The 25055-nt window shown below is 40.3% G+C and overlaps 1 protein-coding gene across 1 annotated transcript in view; it reads right to left on the bottom strand.

Annotated features, from left to right (window-relative positions):
- The window catches only part of mast4 (microtubule associated serine/threonine kinase family member 4), an 83902-nt gene that overhangs the window by 21453 nt on the left and 37394 nt on the right, over positions 1-25055 (bottom strand). Inside the window, exons 4-6 of the mRNA XM_070924570.1 lie at positions 20841-20872; positions 11883-11963; positions 1681-1769 (exon numbers count right to left, since the gene is read on the bottom strand). Of these exons, the coding sequence (XP_070780671.1) occupies positions 1681-1769; positions 11883-11963; positions 20841-20872 (202 nt within the window). The remainder of the gene's footprint in view (positions 1-1680; positions 1770-11882; positions 11964-20840; positions 20873-25055) is intronic.

Below are 25055 nucleotides of genomic sequence, written 5' to 3' on the forward strand. Positions count from 1 at the left end.
GATTTGTGAATAACTCCATGTAAGGGAGTATACAGAGTAATAAGACTGCAGACGTAGGAAGGAGTTAATCCATTTAAAACCTCATAAGTCAGAGGGAGGATTTTGTATTCGTAGCCAATGCAAAGGCATCAGGACAGGTGTTATACGATCAAACGTCTTAGATCTTGTGAGGAGTCTGGCCAAATGAAGACCTCTTGTTGCCGTCATGGGTAAGCCAGAGAAAAGCGCATTGCAGTAGTCGATTCTGGATGTTGTTAAAGCCCGAACAAGGATTTTGGCACACATTGTCAGGTGAGGTAAAACACAACATATATACATATATTAATTTCAAGCAGGATCAACTTGCACCTAAAGAGAGAAGTATCTACACTAAGTCCCCTCTCTTTACCTACATAACGTCTGGTTGAAGGAGCTTTAGGGACTTTCTGAAAGGCACCAATTAGCTGTTGTGTTCAAACACCCGTAATGTAAAAACAAACCTATGGCCCAGCATTAATCAGATGTAATTACATCCCTCACTAAGGGAGGGACCAAACAGTTAATTAACCAGAAGCTTCGATGCCACAGACTCCTGTGATGCCAAAAAAAAAAAAACCCCAGGCCTTTCCCATACTGGGGAACAACGACAGAGCCACCGAATCTTGTAAGTCACCTCATTTAATTGCACTGTAATCTTAATCACAGCCAATTAAAGATGATAACCTCTTCCTTTGGGAGTGAGGACGGCACCTGAAGAGACGGATTGAGGACACTGAGAGGAACAACAGGAAATACGGTTCAAGATAATGTTGTTTATGAAATTATGCATGATCACGAACGAAGGTTTGATCTTCTACGATGGATCTACACACCAGAGTCTATGTAGAAACTTGCTTAATTATTGCACGTCGCCAGTGTCCTCAGTTATAGGACTGCTGTAGATGGAACTGAGAGGAGGTTTTTCTTACCTTTGGTACCAGTATTACGACTGAGCCACAGTTTTACGTCATCCCAGAGCTGAACACATTCATGAGCAAGAACACTGTGGCTTTCTGAGTCCATCTTAAATGCCTGGGCCCCTTCGCTCGGTCGAGGCGCAGACCAAACACTGTGAGTTGCGGCTCTGCTTTTTGCTGACCAATGCCAGGAAATAAAACGCCCTGTGGTAAATGAGGCCTCCCCTTCCTCTGCTCCTGTGCATTTCCTTTCTGCAGGCCACCACTTCCCCACCCAGCACAATCACTGCCCTTCAACCCGCCACCGAACAGTTCACTTCTCACCCAAACACTAACAGAACTGACCTGACGCAGGTTACTACAGAAAGGATAATAAAAGTTTAATGACTTCTTTGTACTTCCTCTCATCCCAGTCTGTGCCAGACAAGCTTCTGCAGCCTATGTCGTAAAGCTCTGTCAACAATATTCATATTAACTACACTTTTGTCCGTTTGATAACACCAATATTGTATGAGGGTGCCAGATAAGTGCTGCCATTTGGTTTAAAGCTATGCAGAAGGAAACAGCAGGATTATACATCAAGACTGTGCATTTGCCTGCATTGTTTTCCAAACTACTTTATCTTGCATTAAAACAATGGAGTGCATTCCTGTTAGAGAACATTGTGAATTAATGGCTCCTCCTCTGTGTTTCTAACACACATTAACAGACTATATGCCTATACACGTACTGTACATACACTTACCTGTAAGAGATGACAGAGGGGAGTGAGGTCGCGGTAAACCTGAGGACTGACCGCTTCCTATCAGGCTTTTTCTGTTGCTCGTTCTGCAGCTGGAAAACCCACAAATACTCAAGTATTAGGCAGGAACACTGGACAAAGAACAGACACATTTCCTAACAAACAGCAGGCAAAGGCTCAACCTCATATGTCCGTATTGTTTTAATTATTTGATGTTTTGAATAGGTCATTGAAATTTAGTGTTAGATACCACTGAATTTATACTTTGTGTTCAGTGCTAATTAGCAAATGTTACCACGCTAAAATGCTAAAGTAAGCTGGCGAACATGGTAAACATTATATCTGCTTAACATCGGGATGTTATTGTTGTCATTGTTAGCATTATCATGTAGCTCAAAACACCAGCGTACAGTCTCACAGAGCCGCCAGCGTAGCTGTGGATTCATTGTCTTGTTTTAGGGTTCACAGTGTACATAGTGACCAAGTCGAGTCAAATTCAAAAGCCAAAAAAACATTTAAAAAGTTTTTGAAATTTCAAAACTTGACATCAAGAAAAATAAAAAGTAAAACAACACAAACACTAACATTTGCTAAGAAAATGGCATTTTCTCTTCACACATTCAATTACACGTATTTCTGGCCTAATACTCTATTACACTGTCAAAACACGCTCTTGAGATAATATACTTGGAGGGTTTGTTTACGCTCCTGGAGTCAACAGTAAAAACACGAGACAGAACATCTTGGTTGAGTCACCAAAGAAAGCATTCAGAAGGCCTTTAAGTTTGCCGGTCATGTTAATACAGGACTGTGACTCATGAGGAGCCACTGCGATCAACAACACGTGACGAATTAATGGATCCCAGTTTTTAACCTTGAGAGAAAGACGAACTACTTCAAACGTAAAAAAGCAGCTCCAGAGGTGTCCAGAGTGTCCTTATTAGTCTTTGGGTTTACTCTTTTTAAATTAGAGGCTGTCAGTGGAAACACATAATGCCTGAAGAACATGAATTCACTTCAAGGTCACAGACTCAATGACATCCTGTTACATAACCTCCTCAGAGAACTGAACCATTTCCAACTGAATTTTTAAGATGTTATTCAGTAATACTTTCGATTCTGTGCGTAATTCAAACACAAAAACACTGTTGGGCTGCGCAGCTGGATTCTTCTGCAGCTTTTGATGTCATTGATTATAGGACCATATCATGGTATTATTATAAGTCAAGCTTAAATGTAATGGTTTTTCACCTTTTAAATGTTTTTGCCACTGCCTTTCCCAAGGTCAATTAAACATTTTTATACTTTTAAACTTCTTAAATCTTTTAAATCTACTGCATTTATTCTTTGTCTATAATACGCGTCAAGTGAGCACTGGTCAAACGAACAAATTGTATGATGATACGGTTCTTCGAAAAGCTTCTTCTGCCTGGAATAAGTTCCTCAGCAACATCAGACGGATGAAAAGCAGATTTTCTTTCAAAAAGTCACCAAAAAAAAATTGTTGAATTTCACACAGATGTTACTTTGCTGTTTTAATACCTTTTTAAATGTTTTTATTTTCTTTTTCTTGTCTGTCTTTTCATATGTTGTCATTTCACTTATTTTCTGATCTTCTTGTTTTATTGATACTGTGCAATTTTAAATTTTTGCTTGTTTTTATTGTTATTGTTTGACCCCAGGAAAACTAGCGACCACTGTGTGGAAGCTAATGGGGATTTTGGCTGCAACTAACTGTTATTTTCATTATTGATTAATTAATTCTATAAAATGTGAAAAATGCTCATCACAATTTCCTCCCAAAGTGACGTCTTCAAATTGTTTGTTTCGTCCAAACCAACGGTCCAAAATCACAAAGACTCTTCATTTACTGTCAGAAATAAGAGAAAATCCTCACATTTAAGAAGCAAATGTTTGATAAATGACTGAAACGATTAATTAATCGTTGCAGCTCTAATGGGGATCCAAAGAAAGAAATACAAAATAAAGAAGCTAAGAGTTAAAAAAAGATCTTTCATGAAGAGTGTAAACACAATGCCGCATGGCTGCAGGAAAGAGTCCTGTACTCCAGTGGTTCATACAGAACAACCATACAGAACCACCCTTCAGGCTTTACTACCAGTGTTAATGTACCAGAATGTTACTACATGAATAGCAGCATCAAAAGATAAGATTTACCCTCACATGATCAAAAGTTTCAAGTAATTAGTTTTGTGGATTGTTGGGTTCGAGATTTAAATTGATCCCCTATTTATACTTGCAGTGCTTCGTGCAAAAGACAAAAGGGGCCCATAGATATTTGTGCTCATGTTGGTGTTGATTACCTGCAGGGGAACTCCTCCTCACAAATTTCGATTGAACAATGACACCAGAAATATCGGAGGACAGAAGAAGAAACCTTGCTCCTCAACTAAATATCAATCAATCAGTGTTAACTATGGCTCAGTGCTCGAGAGGATGCTTAAAGTTGGATGTTCAAGAAAGCAATGATCTTCAAGCAGAGGTGAGTAATGAGCTGTCCAAAGAGAAAGATGGTTTGACCTGCAAGATATTGGCCTTCCAGCTATGATAAACTGGCAAACAGTAGACAGTAGACGTCCTTTTGAGCGCTTTAGTTGATTTCTCTCAGTTTGGGCCACGTGTGGAGGAGAGCCTTTGAATCAAAAGTTCACATAACTGTGCAAGATTTAACTTGACGGAAAAACCAAAATCGATTTATAGATGAATTTGAAAGACCGTACGAGACGTACGAGTCATGAACAGATACTCCGCCTGTCTCAGGGTCTCTATTGCAGGTCGCTGTCCAGTATCATCCTAACTTCTGACACTTCTAATATCTCCATGACCGTCACATCCGCCCTTGTCGCTTTCTAAACTTATCTTTCTGTCTGCTGATTTCTGACAGCAGGACTTGAAGCTCCGCAGCGTGAAAGTCTTCTTTTTTACTAGAAACCGACCCACAAACGAAGCGGAATAGGTTGCCTTATAGGGCAATTTAAGGGTAATAGATTATGCTAATGATGAAACCTCATTAACACACACACACACACACACTCATGAACAGGTGGCTGAAATGAGCGATTTACAACAAAATCAGAGGGGGAACCCTATTTTGACTGAAATCCCATTCATCCTCGTTTACTCAAGTGGTTTCTAGGGCTAACCCCCTGCAATCAAGAGTGTGGACACATGCCATGAATCATTTACCATGATGGGGAGGGAGTGAATAATATCTGGTGCACAGGTGCTCAGTCAAAGAGGATCAGATTTAACGAGATCTATTTATACCCTCTCACTGTGGATTAAGCCAAGAGAATGCCACACTGCTGCCCAATCAACCCTCTGGTTGCTCCACTCTCCCACTAACCATCCCGGTGTTCGCACCATTACAGCCCCTATTTAGAAAGTTGAGTGCCACTCGTGGAGACATTAAAATCACTGCTTCTGGATTACTTTCCAAAACAACCGCCACAGGTTATGACGGCACCCCGTCTTCGCCACGTTTGATGCTAAGCTGAGCTTTGGTAGCGGCACCTCTGCGGCCAGAAAGGCCGAGTACCAAACGCGTTGGTATAGTGAAGCCATAAAGAAGGGATAAAGAAGCCCTGAGCGAAGATGATACGCAGAAAGTAGGCCAGTGTTGTATGCTGTACTGCAGATGTGTGAGATTCCTGGAACGGATCCCTATGAGGTTTACCAGTCTCAGTTATATGCAAAAACCCTCAACCTCATCAAACCATTGTTGTATTGCACATGAAACAGCTAACATCACTCTAATAAAAGGTGTTTATTAAAGTTAGAGATACTTTACATAACAGTTTGGTTTTACCTTAAAAGTTTACATTTATTTCATTTTCTAAATTGACCTACATTACTGTAACTCTTCATTATTACAAAGTAATCCGAATCCGTCAGAAACAATTTCTTCGATTCCGTCGTACTTACTTATTTTGGGAACAGGAAGAGACAAAAATAGTTAAAAGCCTTTTGATTCACAAACTCTCTGAATCCACATAAATTTGAAAAGTCTGATCCTGACCCATGTCAACAACAACAACAAAAAAAAAAAAAGCCATGATTAATCTTTTTTACTTCTGTGAGTTTTGCTCCCCTGTCAGAGCTGTCAGGTGAGCTGACAAAGCGCAATGCCACATAAATTGCTGGTCCTCTCTGACAAACGCAAATTCAAAGTCAGACATATGACACACACTGTTCTATTAATAGTATTTTATTTATTTTTTTTAAACTTACTGCTTTGGTAAAAGCAATGCAGCCACTGAAGACGCTGTCATTTTCTACATCTGAAGATTTACAGTATTAAATTGTTTTTGACAAATCTCATTTTTCTTTTTAGGGAAGAGCTTTTATTTTCACATACAGTGCATTACATTACAGTTACATATTTTACTTAGTGCCTAATATGGTATTATGGTCAATAGTTGCAGCAATATTTCTTTCTATTTTGACTTCTAGAATACAGAATACAGCTGCCTTACAACTGAAGTTACATGGTCTTGTTTTGGAAAACAGTTGTGTCAAATATCATGAGCTTATATCAAAATATTATGCTCATAACTTAAAGCAAGAGTGTGAAAAGGGACATTATTGTAATGACATGGGAGGAAAGTGGTCTCCACTCAAAGCACTTAAAAAGGGTAATTCCAGCTGATTTAATTTCTGTAATGAAACTTTCCATCTGTTGTCAATATCTGTATTAAATCAAATCAATTAGCAGATCATCTTTTCAGTCAATCAGCAATTTATTCCCAAACACAGAGCAGAAAAAAAAAAAAACATGGCTGCGATCCCTGCGTCTGTGCGTTTACAGCGTTAAGCTTCAGTTTTCGATATCCACTAAATCTGACACTGGTTTTCAAATGAAAAAAATATTTATGCACTAATGCAAGATGTCCAAAAACAGCCAGTATTTCATGCTAAGCTGTTCTGCTCTATGAAATGGGTCAGGACGGGGATTAAAAATAAATATCAGTTATATGGGCTTCACCAAACCATATACAAAAAACTGGGATCAAGTGGCTTAGCTGTAAACCAGTGTCTACACACTCTGAAGCCATAAACCAATGAAACGGTTTTAATTCGGCAATGTTAGGAATGCTGCTAGAAAGCCAAACCAAATACATAGTACGTATGAAACCATAACATTTTCTCAGGAGCAGTACTTTGTCAAAGTGCAACAACTTGGTGGTGGACAGAAACTGTAAATCCACCAAAAACAACAATCAGTGAAAGAAATATGTAAAATATAGCCAACCTCAGCATGTCCAAAACAATCAGCATGTCCACTTTCCAACTGTTAATTAATGGAGCTGGTCAATAGGAAAGTACATATCCTGTGTTAGGAACTGCCTCAGCCACAAACATTAAATTACCATTTGACTCACAAAGTAAATAATACACAATAGGCAATAAGGGAACACCCAGCTTCTTATTCAGGTTGGCCTGAAAAGCGCAGCTGACCTACCGTAAACACAAAGAAAAACATCCTTCCTGCCAATCAGTGGTCCAGAAACTACACACGAAAAAAGGCTTTTCACTCAGGACGGACTAATCGCTGTATCAGATTGCAGTTTGTAAAGAAGCCAGTCTTTAAAGTAAAACACCATATTGCAGAAAAGACTGTTTTAAAGGTTACCTTTTGGAGCGGCGCAGGCGGGCTCCACTGAAGAAATGTGGCATGTTAAAGTTTGACAGCACCGTCCACAGGCTAGAATCTGACATTGTGTCCGAGTCATGCCAGAGAGGGAGATGTAAAGGGGGCTTTTGAAGACCTGGTGAGGAAAGGCGGCGGCTCTCAGTGTTCAGGAGGATGCGACCCCCAGAGCAGTCCTGACAAGTACACCTACAACAGCTCTCCTTAGGTCCAAACTTCCTCTGCACAGGAACATCTGCAGCCAGCTGCGGCATAAACACACAGGCAGAGAGGACACGTTGTCCTCCTCTGTCCTCAAATAAAAAAGTAATCCAGGGAGGATCCTGAGAGGCACACAGAGTGTGTGATCCAGGTCAGGTGTTGACAGCCTCCACTGTTGCAGGGATATGACACCTAATACCAGCTGACTTTTTGTTTTACCGTCTCACTGCGACTGTGTGCTGTATCCCAAACACTCACCCTGCTCCCTTCGCTCAACATGCTTCATATCATGTAACAGGCATCTACCACTTCACATCCTGTGAAGGGGGGGGTTGTGAGACGGAGGGGTGCTGCATCATCAGCAGATGCTGCTGTGCACTTGCAGCTTTCACAAACTGGCACCCCTCCAAAAGTTTGGTTGGTCAGTGTATTAAGACGGACCTATTAGAAATGGAAATGCTGCGCTTTAGCATGGATTTCGTCTGCTGCTGCATAAATGCTTCCCTCAGCATGGACAGCCATTCAGCCTCATTCACTTGATGGGAGCCCCACCTTAACTTCATCACCTTTGATCCTTGACTCACGCTTTGTGGTCGGCTTTATAGGCCGATAAGCAGCCAAACACAAATGACCACTGAAAGCAGATCTGAAGTGTAATATATCAAAATACTGATTAACAAATTGTTGTTACTTTAACTGGAATGAAGGTTAGGTTGGAATAGCTGTACTCTCTGCATGCATAACACACACAAAAACTGGTGTTTTGTCAATTCAGTGATGAAATTGACTTTCGAGTCTTGCGTGTACGTGAGAGTTTAGGGTCAGCTGGTCATCGCAGCCTGCAGGGAGCGACGCATGCAGAGAAATCATCTGAAGTAGCTGTATGAACAAAAATAATATTCTAAACCACATGAACCATTACAAGCCAATCACAAAGAATCCAACCTTAGGACCAAGCCATTGATTACTTTTATCCAATGTCTATTCTCCACAGGAGAGAGCAAAGTTCAGCCCTGCAGACAGACACCTGGCCACGCTGCAATAATAGAACTCAAGTGCTGCGATAAGAGCACCTCTGCAAGTGTGTGTGTGTGTGCAGCGTCTGAGGCTGCTGAAGTCACATGATTGATGGAATAAGGTATACATGATACACTTATCAAGTAAGATAAACGCACAAGACTGCCAATAATGAGGGCTAAGGTCTAATATTAATGAACCAGTCGGACAATTTTGATGACTGAATAATGGCTGTGGTTATTTTTAAAATAGGAAATACCAATATAAATACCAAATCCATTGGTTCCATATTCTTTAAAAGGTGAATATTTGCTTGGTTTTCTTCTATGATCATGAACCGACTACCTTTTGGGTTTTGGACCGTTGGTCAGACAAACGCAGAGGAGAGCAAAGGAAGCGGTTGAAAGACTGGCTGAAAGCTTCACTGAGGAAGTGCACAGTCAGACCTGAGGACCATCAGGATGCTGCAGATTAGTTCAAACCACTTGCCAAGTGCACTGCCTGGAAGGGATTCAAAAGCTCAGAAAGAGAGACGGAGAGCGAAATCGACAAAGGAGGAACACCACCATTACTGGCACATAACCACTAGTTCTACTTACATGTACCTCTTCTGTAATAAAGTGTTATCAGAAGCCATTTTTTGCCAGTATAAAGTCTGTGTGTGCATTCCCTCAGAGTGGCTCAGTCCGTCTCCCCACAGGCCAGCGTGACAGCCTTCACTCTAATTATGGCTCTGCTCTGTTTCTGTGTTCCACATAAGAAATGATGGTTCAGACGGTTCAAAGTCAAACTTGCATAGAGCAGCATGAATAGAGAGGTCACTGGCAACACTGACATCACGCAGACAATTTGGGTTACTGTCCTCTTACTGACTTAGGGCTGGTTTCTGCTCGTTCTTATGAAACACAAATACACAAAAACCAATATTTTAACAGTGACACTAGTTTCGCTTTTGCAACATATGAAGATCACAGTACGTGATGTATATATGCAGTATTTCTATGTGCAAATACTGATACACAGGGGATAAAATGTTATTATTGGCACCAATCTGTTATCATTAGTAAATCCTGGGAAAGATCAGCATATTTTGTGAAATCACCGTCTACTCTGATAAGCGATACAAAATACGGAAGCCGAAAATAATAAACACCCTTAACTGTCTTACAGTTAGTGGGTTTGCCTGGATATTTGCTGCCGTTTGATGAGCAGGTGGTTACGGTTTCACTTTCTTCCCCATAAAACACATGCAAAGCTGATTTTTTAAAATATCTTAAGTCATGCAATGTTGTAGCTTCTTCTTACTTGCTGTTTGTGACTGCTAAATTTCTTGGGCACGTTACTGCCACCGACTGGTCAGCGCAATAATGTGAATCTGGTGCAAGGAATGTGCATCACATACCCATGTGCGTACAAGATGTAAACAAAAGTGGGGACCCACTCGTAAAAACACTGCTCCATAGCGCTACTAGTGGTCAAAAGTTCCACAGGGAAACTTTAAATCCAAAACTAGGTTTCCAACCATTAAATGCAAGTAGCTACAGGTTTAACAGTTACCCAGTATAGATTCACCCAGCTATACTGGGTTATTAAATACTGCATATCCCTCAAAGCAGTTGTATTACAAACATAATCAACTCTTTGATATACCCTGTTAGAGTATTTTAAACCTGTGCAGAGCTTTGGCATCTGATAAGCCCTCAAACTGATGGATCTCTTACTTAAACTGAACTTCCTGGATCATATTTCAATTCTCAGCGGTACCTGAAAGAACATGCCCCCACCGTCGCAGCCTCACTGGACTGTTTTCGGTCTGAACGCCCACCAAAGTTGGCTACTACGTTGGCTTACATGTGAAAATCTGCCAACTTCTTTATCGAACATCAATCAGTCACCAACAACCTTTCTCTCATACGTAGATGCAGATGGTCCTACACTGCTTTATATTAATGGCGTAGGATAATATCCTCTATAAATACATATAGATATAGATTACTGCATCATTCTTGACACAAAGCACTGCAACACCAAACCCAGTGCATCTGCACACGATGGAATAAAAACTGAGATTGTAAATAAATTTTAAAAAAAAAGAAAAACATCTGCGGGTTCTTCTATGGAGCTGACTCACTTAAACGCCTGCTCCACTTGACTCTCTATGAAAGCTGAGCAGAACAAGAGGAGATCAGAGGTGACATGGGTGGGTGTTTTGTGCTATTCATTGATACAGAAAATTCTTCAGAATTGAGCGTTTTGAATGGAAAAAGAATCCAAAATTCATCTGCGTCAGAAGCAACTCGAATAAAACCTTCAAAACCTGACAGAAAGCAAAGACCGACTCTCTCTCTCTCTCTGCAGTGAGCTTTCCATTTTCCAAGTAATGTTTTTTGTTTTTCTTTATGTAAGTTAAGTTTAAGTTTTAATTAAGTCCCACTTGGACTGTGTTTAAGAGAAGCTGCTGCAGAAGGCTAAGTTACTTAAATCTGAAGGTAACCGCAAAGTTAAGATAAATGGTAGGACACCAAACAACAAGACAAACATTTTAATATGATCATGGTGAAAAGAAAAAACTAGTAAACTAGTCCACCTCATATATTGTGTAAAACATAGACAAAGTAGACAAGACTACACTACTTAGGCAACAAGATGGCTTCAACCTTACTGACCTATTTGAAAGTGAAACCCCAAATGAGGCTCGTCCATGAACAAAGATTTGGCGCTTCTTTACGGGTGAACTGTGGAGTTTGAGTGCTATCTCAGACATCACTGATGCACATTAACCCCCGAAGAAATAATCTTTTCAGTGACACGAGGATAAAAGTCTTGATGTTCATAAAATAATCTGAAGCTCTAGCAGCACACACCATATTTTTTTAAATACTAATCATAAACTAGTTGAGATAGACGCAATAAGCTTAGATAGGAAAACCATTACTGAGAAATCTAAAACTAGCTTTTGCCGTTTTGAATACTCTTCAGTCCTAAATGAATCAATCCAGCCGGGATTCAGACAGATTGAGACCATTCTTCACTTTGATGTATTGCAAATGCCACAAATCCTACTTAGCACATGAAAGAGGAGCATAAACCTCAGAACAGAGAGGGAGCAAGATGGGGGGGGAAGGGGTGACACTATCAACATTATATAAGCACTGTGTCCCTCCTCTTTCAATGTCATTTCAATGGCAGATGATTTTAGGAGGGCAGGCTGAACACCCAGCTCCAGCCTCGCGATGCATGAAGACAAGACTGGCACAAACGTGCAATAACAGGCCTTTCGAAACAAAACGGCCGTGGTAGAAGAGCTCTCGCTTACCTCCAGAAATGAAAAGCGTGCAGCGGGCTGCACGGACTGCAGGGGCTAGTGGGAGTGGGGCTCAAGCTTCGGGGAGTGAGGCTGTAAGTTAAATGGAGTGTAGTGAATAGTTGTCTTTTATCACACACAGGACAGAACCCCCCCCCCCCCACATATAAACCCCCCCCCCCTCCCACAGCTCCGACACGTGCCCAGATGAAGACAGCAGCATCATGAAGACTAATGATCCCTGTCAGATGAAGCAAAATCGTGTTTAAAGAGCAGGTTCCCAAGGCATTTGTCTGGTACTGCGATGTTTGTCTGATGTCTCACCACGTAGATTATTTCAACTCAAAGAAGACAAACAAGCGCACTCGATCTAACAAGATACAGATTATAAAAAGGGGAGTTGCAGATTAACCTTATTTCACCTCCTGTTATTCAAATCATACAGAAAGACTTTACCTACGTGATGTCATGGATTGAGATCCCGATTTAAACTGAACAGTGGCACTGCAGAGCATCGGGGTCAAATAGAGGTGAGTAACTTTTACTGCAGTGGCCGTCCAAAACACACTTCTTAAAAGGATGAATCTGGGTTTTTTATATATTTTCTTAATAAATTCAATCAAAAGACCAAAACCAGCAATGAATTGAACAGGTAGTGTGTGTGTGTGTGTGTGTGTGTGTGTATCCAAAGCCTGATGTATCTTCTTCCTCTGTGCCATAGAGCTCCATTGTTGTCCGAAGCCTATTAAAAGCACGTCAATGCACTGGGTTCCTTCATTAACATGAACACGGGCACTGTAGTTTATTTTGACTCAATGCCTCATACACCATCCTGCTGCAGTTAACACTCACTAGCACACCAAATGCGTATTAATCCCCCGATGAAAATAGTCCCAGACAAATGCACTATTTTGTCCTGTTTGAGAAAAGTTTGCTAAACACGACAGTGTCCAGCTGTTTTTTAGAAAATTACTGAGCTTGGATGTTGGACATGGTCGTGACGTCAGAAAGTATTGAGAGACGGACAAATACATTGTTGGTTTTGGTCTTTTCATGGGACTTGTTGACAATTAGAAACATATAGAATATATCTGTACCTGCATATATAAAATCTGCATAGAAATAATGGTTTTAAAGCAAATTTAACGTCGTCACTCATCAGTCCAATTATGCTCTCTCAATTTTAAGCCTCAAATGGAGGCAACCATAACAAATACCTTGTTGACCCAAATAAAAAAATCCAAGTCAAACAAACGACTGTGGCTTTGATAAAAGGGGAAACCTGCCATGTAAACACGCAGCCATCAGCGATTCACTGCTTTTCACCTTATTGATCACATCCAACAAACACTCATCATCATAGATAGGTGTGTTAAGAGTGTGTGTGTGTGTGTGTGTGTGTGTGTACGTGAGCATGTTGTGCAGTTGCGGCACTCCTTCGCGTGACACGTTATCTGTCTGTCTATCTCACACACACGTGCATGAAAACATAAATGCGTGAACAGACACACACACACACACACACACACACACACAACCACCAGTAAGCTGCTGTTGCCTAGATGTGAAGGATTTGACATTAGACTTCCTGCTGCAGATGCTGCTGCTAATGCTAACGCTGCACAGAGCTGAAAGCAACAGTAAAAAGACAGCAACATAACATGACACAGAGACAGATGAAGCTACACACTGCAGAGGATCTGCCTCCCCGGTAGGATAACGGAGGAAAATACTCACTCTAGCGTCAGCCCTGGAATTCTCAGCCTCTCCCGCTGGGCTTTCATGGCTGAACTGTGCTCGTTTGCTCTATTGTGGTCATGATATGCATTCACACTGCCTGCCTGTCTGTCTGCCTGCCTGCCTGCCTCCCGCCACCCCCCCCCACTGCACTGACAAAGAGCCAAACCCAGCCACCACAGTGCGATGAGAAGGATTGGTTTTCTCTCCCCCAACAAAAACGTGAAGGGGTAAAAAAAAAAATGAGGGGGAGGGGAGGAGGGGGCTACGATTCTTGTTTTGGTCTTTCCATGTTCCACCTTGAAGCTGTCAAATAAGATCCTCAGTTGCCTGCGGAGGGCATGGAGGCAGGACAATGCCCCTTCTTCCCTCCCCTAATACACGCCCCCTGCTCCTTCACAAACGCATGCACATTTGTGTGTGCCCCCCCTCCGCCCACCACCACCACCACAATTCCCCCACCAGCTGGTGACTTGCTACATAGCAGAAATGAATGCAATAAATTAAATCTACATTTTGTCCGCTCCTCTACACGCAGTCACCTTGACAGATGCTCACACAAGGCACGCACTATACCGATGCAATGTCACCACAACTACAGGGATGATGTCATCTTTGGGGGTGGGGGGGGGGGGGGGGGCATAATGCACCACTACCTGCCAGTCCACATCAGTCAGTGTACAGCAAGACGGAGGGCTCTCTCACCTTTTATACAATAAATCATAACAGAGCTGATAATTGCGTCCTTTAGTGGAATGTGTTTATAACATCTAACCTTACAGGCAAATAGAAGCAGGAATTGCTGACGCACCAGAGGGTCCTAGCCCCTGCAGGGATTTACAAAAAAAGACCCCAGAGGCGACTGCTTACCATTTGTAAAATCACCCGTGATTGATTTTATCCACACGTATTGTTGCAGACGCTCACAATTGCCAAAACCATCAAGATCCAAATAAGTCAAAATGAATGAGTGACTCACTGGCAGGAAATTGTCCCAAGGATGAACAACCGCAGGACAAAACAGGTGGCTTATTCAGATCATTTGACTGAATATGTGTAGTGTTTGCAGTGAGTCAGCTGCAGTCACTGCAACGGGCTAACTGCTGTGTGATGATGCTTTTGTTACATCTGAGCCGAGAAGTATAGAAAGCAGACCAGACATGCAACACTCATCCAGTATACCGATGAATTCTTTATTACTATGAGCATGTTTGAGGAGCAAAGAGCCACTGCAGATGACACCAAACTCTGCATTAACCACAGAACTAGCAGTTGAGGCGGGCAGGAACTGGAGCGTAAGAGGATGTAGAGTCAACAATATTTCCTGATGTGCTGTTTTATAATTTTCAGGCATTGTTTTTTTTTTTTTTTTTTTACATCTTTCATTTTTTAAATCAGATTTTTGATAAATCCATCCTGCAGTGTGCGTTCTATAAACTCACAATTGTTCATGAACTTTTATTAGAAAGCTGGAGAATTAAAAAAAAAAAAAAGCTGAAGTGTTTGGCAGAAACGGAAACCACTGACCCATGACTTCCTGTCAGTAAATGGTCCCGGACCCTGTGGGTTGAAGAAGATATGTTTTTTTCCCCCTCCTTCTGAAAGTCAACTAGACATAACTCGTGCACTGGGGTAATGCCCTCTGCCCTAAAATGTGTTCAAAAATTCAAAAAGATCAGATCCTCTTGTATCTCGAAGTATATGTGTAAACAAACAATGCAGTATCACTTTAGTTGTACATGCCACTACTGCAGATATATGCAAATAAATTAGATCCAAGTCAGAAATAGCCAGCTCCAACAACTTTGATGAATTCAGGCAGCTCATCACACAGGGCCCTTCACACCCCCTTCAACACTCATCCTAACTCTTAACATCAGGTCTCCAATATAAAATCCCTCTCAAACTGCTTCAAAAATCATTAACACTATAAACAAGCAGTGGAGGACTTTTCGCTCTACTGTTCGCATGCTGGATATTTGTCTTTTTTTTTGGTGATACAATTTGCCAAATTCCCATCAAGGAGCTTAAAAACAAACTCACTTTTGGTCACACACTTTGATCAATATCACTCTCATGTCCCTACATTGAATATGAAGCTACAGCAAGCAGCTAATTAGCTTAGCTTAGCACAAAGACTAGATACAGGGGGGGGGGACAGCTAGCCTGGCTCTGTGCAAAGGGAACAAGTGTGTAAAATCGGCACATTGTGGTTTTTATGTGCTGGACTATTTTTTGGCCAGACGCAGTAACTTCAATTTTGTAACCTTTGGACAGAACTAGGCTAGCCGTTCCCACCTGATTCCAGTCTTTATGCTAAGCTAACCCTCTCCTGGCTGTAGTTTCATTTTTACCCTACAGACATGAGAGTGGTATGGATCTTCTCATGTAGCTTTCCCAATTTGTCAAACTATTGATTGTTTATTAATGTCTATATTTTTTTTTGTACTGCTGAATAAAGCTAGAATTTGATTTAAATCAAGTTAAAATCTTTGCAATGTTTAGGTAAACCCACCACAGTCAGTCTAAACCTTCCAGCAAACCAGTTCAGACCGTCAGGAGACACTTTAGGAAACAGTAACACATTCAGTGACCATCTTACTGCATAAATAAATAAAAATATAGAACTACATTCGTACATTTTCAGAGGAAAAGCGGAAGAAAATGTGCAAAAGCATCTCTTTTCAACATCAGATAGTATTGACCACACAATGAGGAGTCAGTTAGTGAGGAACAGTCAAGTGTGTTCTCATCTAAATCACGAGCTTTAGCTTCAAACGTTAAATAAATCATAGTTAAGACCAGCAGGCAAGATACATCAGCAGTGTGCACGTTTACATCATGTCTTAGACACAGAAATGAGTTAATGAATTAGAACCAGGTAGGCATTCAAGATATTTACTCTCAAGTCATCACAACATCATAAAACAGAAATAAGTAAATAAATAAATATTAAGCTGACTCATTTGAGTGATTTGCGTGTATTTGTGGTGAAAGCAGATGACTCACCAAGGTTTTCATAATTATGTACGACCGCTTCTGTACCTGCGATGTAGATTAAAACTTCTCTGCACAGTGTGCACAGGAGCTTCTGCTGTTCAGCTTGAATTCATTTGAAATCCGTTCTACCTTGATGCAAGTGAAGTAGACCCACGTCTGAAACTGCATGCTGACTCTTTTATACAGAAAGTGGTTCATTTATACGCCACTCTACACCGCCCTCTTACCTGTTCTTTGGTTTGGAATTAGTATTACCTACACCTTATTTACATTGTTAATTAATGCCACAGCTCTTGTCTAAAGATGCTGCACGGTGGCAATTAATTTATTAATTAATTGATGTACAGTACAGCGTACGAAACACTCTCATTATGAAACTAGTCAAATGCAGCTGTTTGGCTCCATCATTAAAACCTTAAACTTTCTTCAAAAAAATGACAGAATTGAGGCTAACAATAACAAATTATTGAAACAGTGCCTTTCATTAAACCTGCATTAAGTGATTTCTGGCCATTTGAGGTTAGCACAACAAGCACATCCAACTGATTAGCCAACAGTTGCCTATTAATCCATCCAGCAGATACAAAGCAGCAATAGCATTTCATTAGGAGTCATGTTTGTGCTCATCTGACGATTGTAAGTTCAATATTCACTGTCATTTTAGCTCTGGAATATCTGGCTCTATTCACCACTTTGTCACCAACATTGTCACTGTGCCGTTTGGTGCTTGGCAGGTATTGTTCACTGTTTATCGGAGCTTTTGGCTAAAAGCAGCAGCGTCTGTAAACTGAGACAACAGAGAAACTGAACCAAAACAGTAAAACCGAAACAAACCGAAACAATGAACAGAAAGACGGTGAAAAGCTCTGTGGAGCTGAGGGGAACTACAGAGGCCAGTTATAATTCTCTTTGGGTTCGTATGTACAAGCAACACTGTTCTCATTGAGCATAGTCATTCATTCCTTCGTTGATATTAAATATTGATTAATGCAGCTTTAAAGGTTGGAGTCCATAACTGTATGCACGTTTATAAAAATGCACAGTTAAGATGATGAAGTGTCATTCTATTCTGCATTACCATGACAAATTAACTAGGGCTGCAACTAACTACAATGTGCATAATTGATCAATCTTCCGAATATTTTCATTTAATCGATTAGTTGTTGAGTCAATAAAAACTTGTGAAAAGTCTCAATTTCCCGGAGCCCGAAGTGACGTCTTCAAAACGCTTCAAAACCCCAAAGCCTCTTTATTTACTGTCACAAACGACAAAGAAAAGCAGCAAATACTTACATTTAAGAAGCTGCAAGAAGCAAACTTATCAAAAATAGTTGCCAATTAATTTTCTTCTGACCGACTAATCGATTAATCGTATAATTGTTGCAGCTCTAAAATGTACATTTATTCGTTTGGGAGATAACGTTTGTTCAAAGCTACGTAAATGAGGTACCATTCGAGCCACAGCAGATTAAGGAGGTGATTGCAGGAGCAAAGTAAGTAAGAGAGAGCATGTTAGGTGAGTAGATGCTCTTTGAAGGCAGAGAGAGATTCTGCTGACGAGTCGGGTAACTCGTTTCACCACCGAGGCAGCACACAGGAGTTTGGGCAGGACTAGTCACTGTTCATTGGCTGATCAATTCAACACACAACATATGCCGTCAACAAATGTGCACCTGTAAAACTACCACTTCAGAGTCTCAGTAACCTCTGACAACAACTTCATCTGCAGTGATCCGGTTCATCAAGTATAGTCGACAACATCTGCTGAATGGAATATCACCATAAAAGCCCATGTAACACAATCCACAGTCAACAGTTCCTCTTTGATATCCAGTTGCACGGGCCAAGCAGGTGATGTAGTCGGGCAGCTTTGGTCCTTCAGAACCTTCAGTGTTTTTGTGCTGATGATGAGAAATGGGAATACGATCTAACATAATGGGTCAACAAATCCATTGAGGTGCCAACGTATGCAAATGATTTATTCTAAGTTATTTAATTGGACCCAGCAAAAGACTTCCAGTTATTAAGGTCAGCCTATAAATAGGTTCCAGTAGTCGAGCAACTAGAGTGACTCATGTTGAAAACAACTCCACATGCGACAGTCTGGAAGGTGTAATCCATCACTCTTGAGGCTAACGCTGGTAATTACCTGGCATGCTGTTCACCAGCCAGCATGTTAATGACATCAAATGTTCAGTAGATGGCTCTCTGTCACAGGAAAACCGCTGAGAGACTTCAGCCCTCTGTGCAGCGCTTGAAGAGTTCCTTTTCCATGCACTTTTTTTCTTATTGTGATTAGAAGATAAACAGATGTAAAAGTCAGGCAATCCCAGATTATGTAATATTATCATTTCACTCAGCTCCTGCATCTGCCACGTCAACATTTAACCTCGTTGATCAGTCTTAACACTTCAAAATAAAGCACACGAGTGACGCGGCAGCCAGAGATTACAGCTATGATACAAAGCAAATATAAATTCATTTATATAATTAAGTGTTACTTGATCCTCGCTTTTCCCGTTTTCAAGATGACAAATTAGTCTAAACATCTATTACCTTATTCAAATAAACTGCAGTAATGATGAATTTCCGTCACGTCAACTCTGTCATATCCAAACATCATTTCTATGGTTACCAAGGTCCGCAGAGGCTCCAGCTCTCTAAATATAAACCTGAGCGGTTGGTGATATCACGGCCGCCTGTTAGTTATGGCTCACCTCTATTACAGCAGGTGCCCCCTCTGTTGAGGTGCCAGCAAGGGCAGCGAGGTGTCATGAGTAAATCTTTCTCCTCCACCATAAAACACATCAAACTAAACCAAAATCAATGTGCAGGAAGTCTATTATGCCTTCAACTGGCTGAGTAGCTGCACCTCGTCTGGCACAGAAATGGCCAAGTATCTTCTTTAATAAACAGAAATCTGACCAATCAGCAGGACAGTTTAATTCGTTTTACATATCCTCTCTTTCTAATGACAAGATCGACCATTAAAAAGACAAGAAAGTTAACTCTACTTTCAAAATTCATCCACTAATTTAAACTTAAAGTACGTCATATTTATGGAGCGAATGATTCTGTGCTCCAACGCTGAACCGTCGTATAAGCAAACATCTTGAGATGACTCCTAAAACATTTTCTTTGAAACTCACAAAGTTAAAAAAGCAAATCTGTGGAGGGAGTTTCATTTGATATCTCTCACATTGTATCCAAAAATGAACCTCAGGCAAACAAGTGAAAGCTGGAGGAATAATATAAACACGTCGTGTCCTAGATCTCCTAGATTTTGGAGAGACATATTTATATTACTTGAGTAATTACTGGGTCTAAAGCTCCCCTGGAGCCCCGCTGTTCAGGGCCATCTTTGGGGTACGTCCAGAGAAGATGAGAGATAAAAGTAAAAAAGAAAAGAGAAAAGAAATATTCATTGCACCTACGGATGGCAGCTAAAAAAACAAGCCTGAACCAGCGCGAGAAGGAACTTCCAACCCATGACAGGTGGCGATCAGTAATTAAAGGAAAAAGGTAACTTTCATGTTGAGATTACAGAATGCACGACTGACAGCGAGATGGTCAGTTTGGTTTGAGGCAACAGAAGAAGGAGTTCTTACTTGGGAGCGGTTATGTTGTGGTTATCAAAGGAATCAGTCAATCTGATTGTTCCAGATTTATCGCTGGTATGTCTGTCCTTATTGTATTCCTTCTTTATTTACGTTATTTTCCATCTCCAGGAGGACAAAAGGAATATTACATCAATTTTGAAACTGAAACTTAAAACACAGTAAGCAGTTTTAGCAAATCCCATTTCAGAATTGCATACAAACTCTTTTTGGGAAGCTAATTTACATCAATTTACAGCTTGTTTGCAGACTCTGACTGAACACTGATTGATGTAATGTGACCAAGCAACTACAGAATATATGAAACCCAGAACAAAAACCTTTCCAGGTCACATAAATGTGACTATTTTAGGGGATCACTGTAAAATGTATTGATAATGAATGATATTCAGACTGAGTAGCCTGAATATAACTCGCAATATGTCACATAATCTTCGTAGTTCATTGGAGTAGAAATTTTAACTTTACATAAACTTTGACACAAATATTATTTTAGCTAATTTGAGTATCTGCACTTATAATATAACAGGTGATGTGACAACTGGAGGTTGAGGTTTATAACACGGTATTCCTGTTGACCAACCTGTTAACGTGTAATCTATATCTGGGTACTTACAAACTGCCTCTTCTGGGAAGACTCAGCTCTTTCTGTAAATGAAAAGAAAAAAAAAAAGTTATAAGTACAAAAGTTCAAAACTTTAATGTAAACTTTAAATATTTCATCACGACAACAGAAAGTCATTTTACAAAAGATATACCATTGAAAAGATGGATTTTAGTAGTATATATGTAGTATAATTGTAGTATTGCCTCAAACACTACAGTCAATAATGGACACTAAAACCACATAGAAATTTGCAGACCAAATTAAAGAAAGTGAGAATGAAGGAAGATATTAAAGTGCAGCAGCAGCAGCAGCAACAGTGGCGGCGGCGGCGGCTTTACAGCCTCATAAACAGCCACCATATGGAAAGAAATCACAGACCAGGTGTGAAACTGTTATATCCCACCCCAGAGAACTGGGCAAGAAGTTTAAATAAAGCATCTGGATTTCAAACTGTTCACCTAAATCACATAACGGCTGAACCGAGTGAACATGAAGGCCATGGAAGGACGCCGCTCTCTATACGATCAACTCTTTAATAAAAGGCATACATTCCCCAGAATGTTTTGACATCTGTACGTTTATCCTCTTTTAATTTATTCAATTAAAGACAATACTGTACATATGTTGCTGAAGCCAACTGTAGAGTTACACAAAGGTCAGGGTTTAATAGCCCAGAAAAGCACCAACAATGCCCTCATTGATTTCTTAAGGGGATTATTATGCATTCTCACAGGCGTGTTACTTAAAGGATAATACTGCTGGCTAACATTTGCAATATTGCAAAGTACTTGCAGTCATTAAACAACTTCAACTAATTATTTATAACACAATGAATAAGGTTCCCAATCCCTAAAACTATTCCTGTATGTTTGTGGTGGATATTTGTTCAATGTTTTCAGTCCTCGAGACTTAAGAGACAGATTTCCAGTAATGTAATGTGCATTAAATTAATGCAGTGGTTCTAAATGTGGGTCTTCAGAAGCCAGTGCCCTGTTGGTTTTCATTCTCTACCTGACATGTCCTGAGGCATAAATTCAGGCAAGGCGTGACTGACTGAATGAATGTGCAACAGTTTAGAGTTCAGAGCTTTTGGATCAATAAGAAACCACAATCTTTTCAAGTCCTTGTAAGATTTTTAAATGATTTCACTTGCTTTTAAACCATCATGCTCCGACATGCTTGCAACGTTTGAACCCAGAAGGCTCCTCAGGTCTTCCGGCAACAAGTCTTTTAGTTTTTCCAAAATGCATTGTGAGGCAGCTTTTAGTTCTCATGCTCCAAGCCGGTGGAACAGCTCCTAGTGTTGATATCTTTAAACGTAACCCTTTTTTTTTTTTAGGCTTTTGATAAGAATTTCTAACAGCTATTGTTGTTGTTGTTTTTTAAAGCGCGTGTTCTCTGAAGGCTGACGGGAACGAAAAAGTAAAATCCATCAGAGCACAAATGCTGCTGCTGCTGCAGCCTCCGTTAATGTGGCAGTGCCGCATGGAAAGCCATGCAAGCCCAGGACCAACATCAGCCACAGTGACAGACGAGCACACGGTGTACAGATCTCTGTATCCCCTTTAGAGTTAACACAACTGTTTGTTTAATTACAGCGGTTTCTTGTAAAGATGCAGGCCGTTTCATCACCCTCACAACATTTCCCCGTGCTCGTTTCTATCAGCAGTGAAACAAATACAAAGCTCTCCAGCTCGGATTAGTTCAAATCTCTCTTTACTGGATCCGTCCTCTTGCTGTGAAAGAGCACTGATAAATAACCATTGGATCTGTTTTTTTGTGACTACAAATCCCACTGATTTTTATCATTAGACACTTTATTGTCTTATAGCAACCTGATAAGGGTGAGGTCCTTTGTCTCAAACAGTGTAGGACATTGTGTTGATGTGTATTGGCTGCTCTAGTCAGCAGAAAAAGTGCTAAGCCCCACTCTCCCTTTGCTATCAATTAGGGCTTAATGTCTGGCTTCCCCTGCTGCCTACAGAAGACCAAGGGCAGAGAGTTTCCTTGGGAGACATGACCGCAGCTCACACAACACTAATTATCAGCAGGGAACGACTTACACTGACGGGATATCCAGCAATCACAGCACGCCAAATAACAGTGTGAAGTCTATAATAACGCAAAGGAAATCTGAGAGCAAAAACATGATGATAATAAAACAGCAATTCATTGAAAAACATCATGTGTTTATGTGAAATCAATTCATGGCTCAGTGAAATAAAATAAAAAGTGAAATAACGACTTGCTTATTTATGCTTTTGATGCCTGATGCTTTTGACACCTTTCTGAGTAAACAAAGCTTGTGTAGAGAAAGAGGTCTTTTGCTGACAGCAAGCGTATTCAAAGTGCACTGTGTGACATGGTTTTAATGAAACAGAGTGGCGAGACACATCAAAAAACACACAAAAACTCCCTCTGACTAAAGTTTGGTTTTGAAACCAAATGAATGCACTTGTTATTCGGGAAAACAACACCACAAATAATCGTCTTTTTCAAATGATTATGCAAAACCATAATACCAGAACACTGAGCTCATAGAAACGAATCAACATTTCCAAAAAACCACATAAAGAACGACGATAACTAACAACATTATAACCCATACATGCCACTCAAATCCTCAAACTCATTAAGAGTTATAATCCATTTTTGATACTATTTATGGTCACCATTTTTAGCAATGGCCATTCAATGTATTTACATTTTGTAATTTTCTTTCTGTATAGTGAGATTTAAATTGCCCTCACATGCACAAGGGATTCACAGAAAACAATGCATGCATGTAATCCAGCATTAACTGTTTGTAATTTTATCTCAGGGACCTTCACTGTTTACTGTTTACTTTACTACTCTCTTAACGCCGTACTGGAGCCGTCTCAAGTTACTGCTAACATGCTAACATTCCCTTCTGCTGCTAGTTCACATTAAAAGCATTCAACTGGGGAAACAAGGCGGGAAGCAGTTACAGGAAACAGCCATCGTTGTGCACAAATGTGTCTACAAAACATGACATGGTCAATTTGTGCATTTTCTTTTGCTAGCATTAGCTTCAAGTAATGCAGATAGTAATGGAACAAGAACGACCAGCAAAATAACCAACTTTATGTTCTGGAAAATTACTTGTGCATGAAATCCGTCACGGTTGCTCATCATGGCATGATGGAAAAAGGCCAATTATTGGCTGACTTCTTTTGTTTGTTTGGCTGCACTGTAAACAGATACACCAGTTGCTCTTCTAAACCACACTTGTTGCCACAAAATCAACCAGATCTGAAATCTTAAGGATTATAACTTACAGCAACAAGGAGGATTTTTAAGTCTGTGATATCTCCTTCATTGGTTAACCTCAGTAACATTAGCAGACATCATAGAAACAATTTTCTTTTCTCCCTTTATCAGTCAGTGGTCTTCACCTCTTGTTTCATTATCCTTTATAGACATTTCTCTTGACCTGCTCAGTCAGAGAGGAGCCTGAGCTGTCTGCCGGTGTCATGGTCAAACAGTGTTTCTGACTCACAATGCTGCAATGTCAACTGCACCAAAACAGATGACATCTAGCAAGCTTTGAAGCATTAGTTCTGTGTACAAATGACAAACAAAACTTAACTGAAAAGCCTTAAATTTGAAACTTTTTGTGACATTCGAGATTCAAATTAGTGAAGCTATAGGCCTGACGTGTGTTTTTCAAAGTCAGCAGGAGGTTTAACATAAATACATGTATTTCAATTAAATTTTATGATCCTTAAGAGGTTGAAAAGCTGTCAAATAGGCTATACAAACTGAGAGTAATTGCATGAAAACTCTTTCATCTTTGAAGGTTGTCAGTCAGGAAAACAAACCAGTGATGAAAGTGAACCTTGTACGTTTAACCATTTGTTTATCCAGTAATCTTCTCATTGCTAGAGAGACGACAATTCTGACACGATGAACCTGACATAGTTTATTGTTCCGCAGGGTAAATGTCAATTAATGACTTCTAGCAACAACATTTCCATCTCCAAGACGCCACATCAAAGCTGTGGCATTGCTCTTATAAAAAGGCTTATGTGTAATGGTTCATTAATAATTCCCCTTGATTTATCTTTCCTACATCTCAAGATCAAAAGTGTACTTGGTTTTACTGTGGTTTGCTGCTGACAGGCAGGAAAATCCCTGTTCTCATATGAAGTCTTAATGTCAACACCTTGGGTGACACCAGAGTAAAGGAAGTCAAATCCCCCT

The sequence above is a fragment of the Enoplosus armatus genome, chromosome 18 (assembly GCF_043641665.1).
Source record: "Enoplosus armatus isolate fEnoArm2 chromosome 18, fEnoArm2.hap1, whole genome shotgun sequence".
NCBI lineage: Eukaryota > Metazoa > Chordata > Actinopteri > Centrarchiformes > Enoplosidae > Enoplosus > Enoplosus armatus.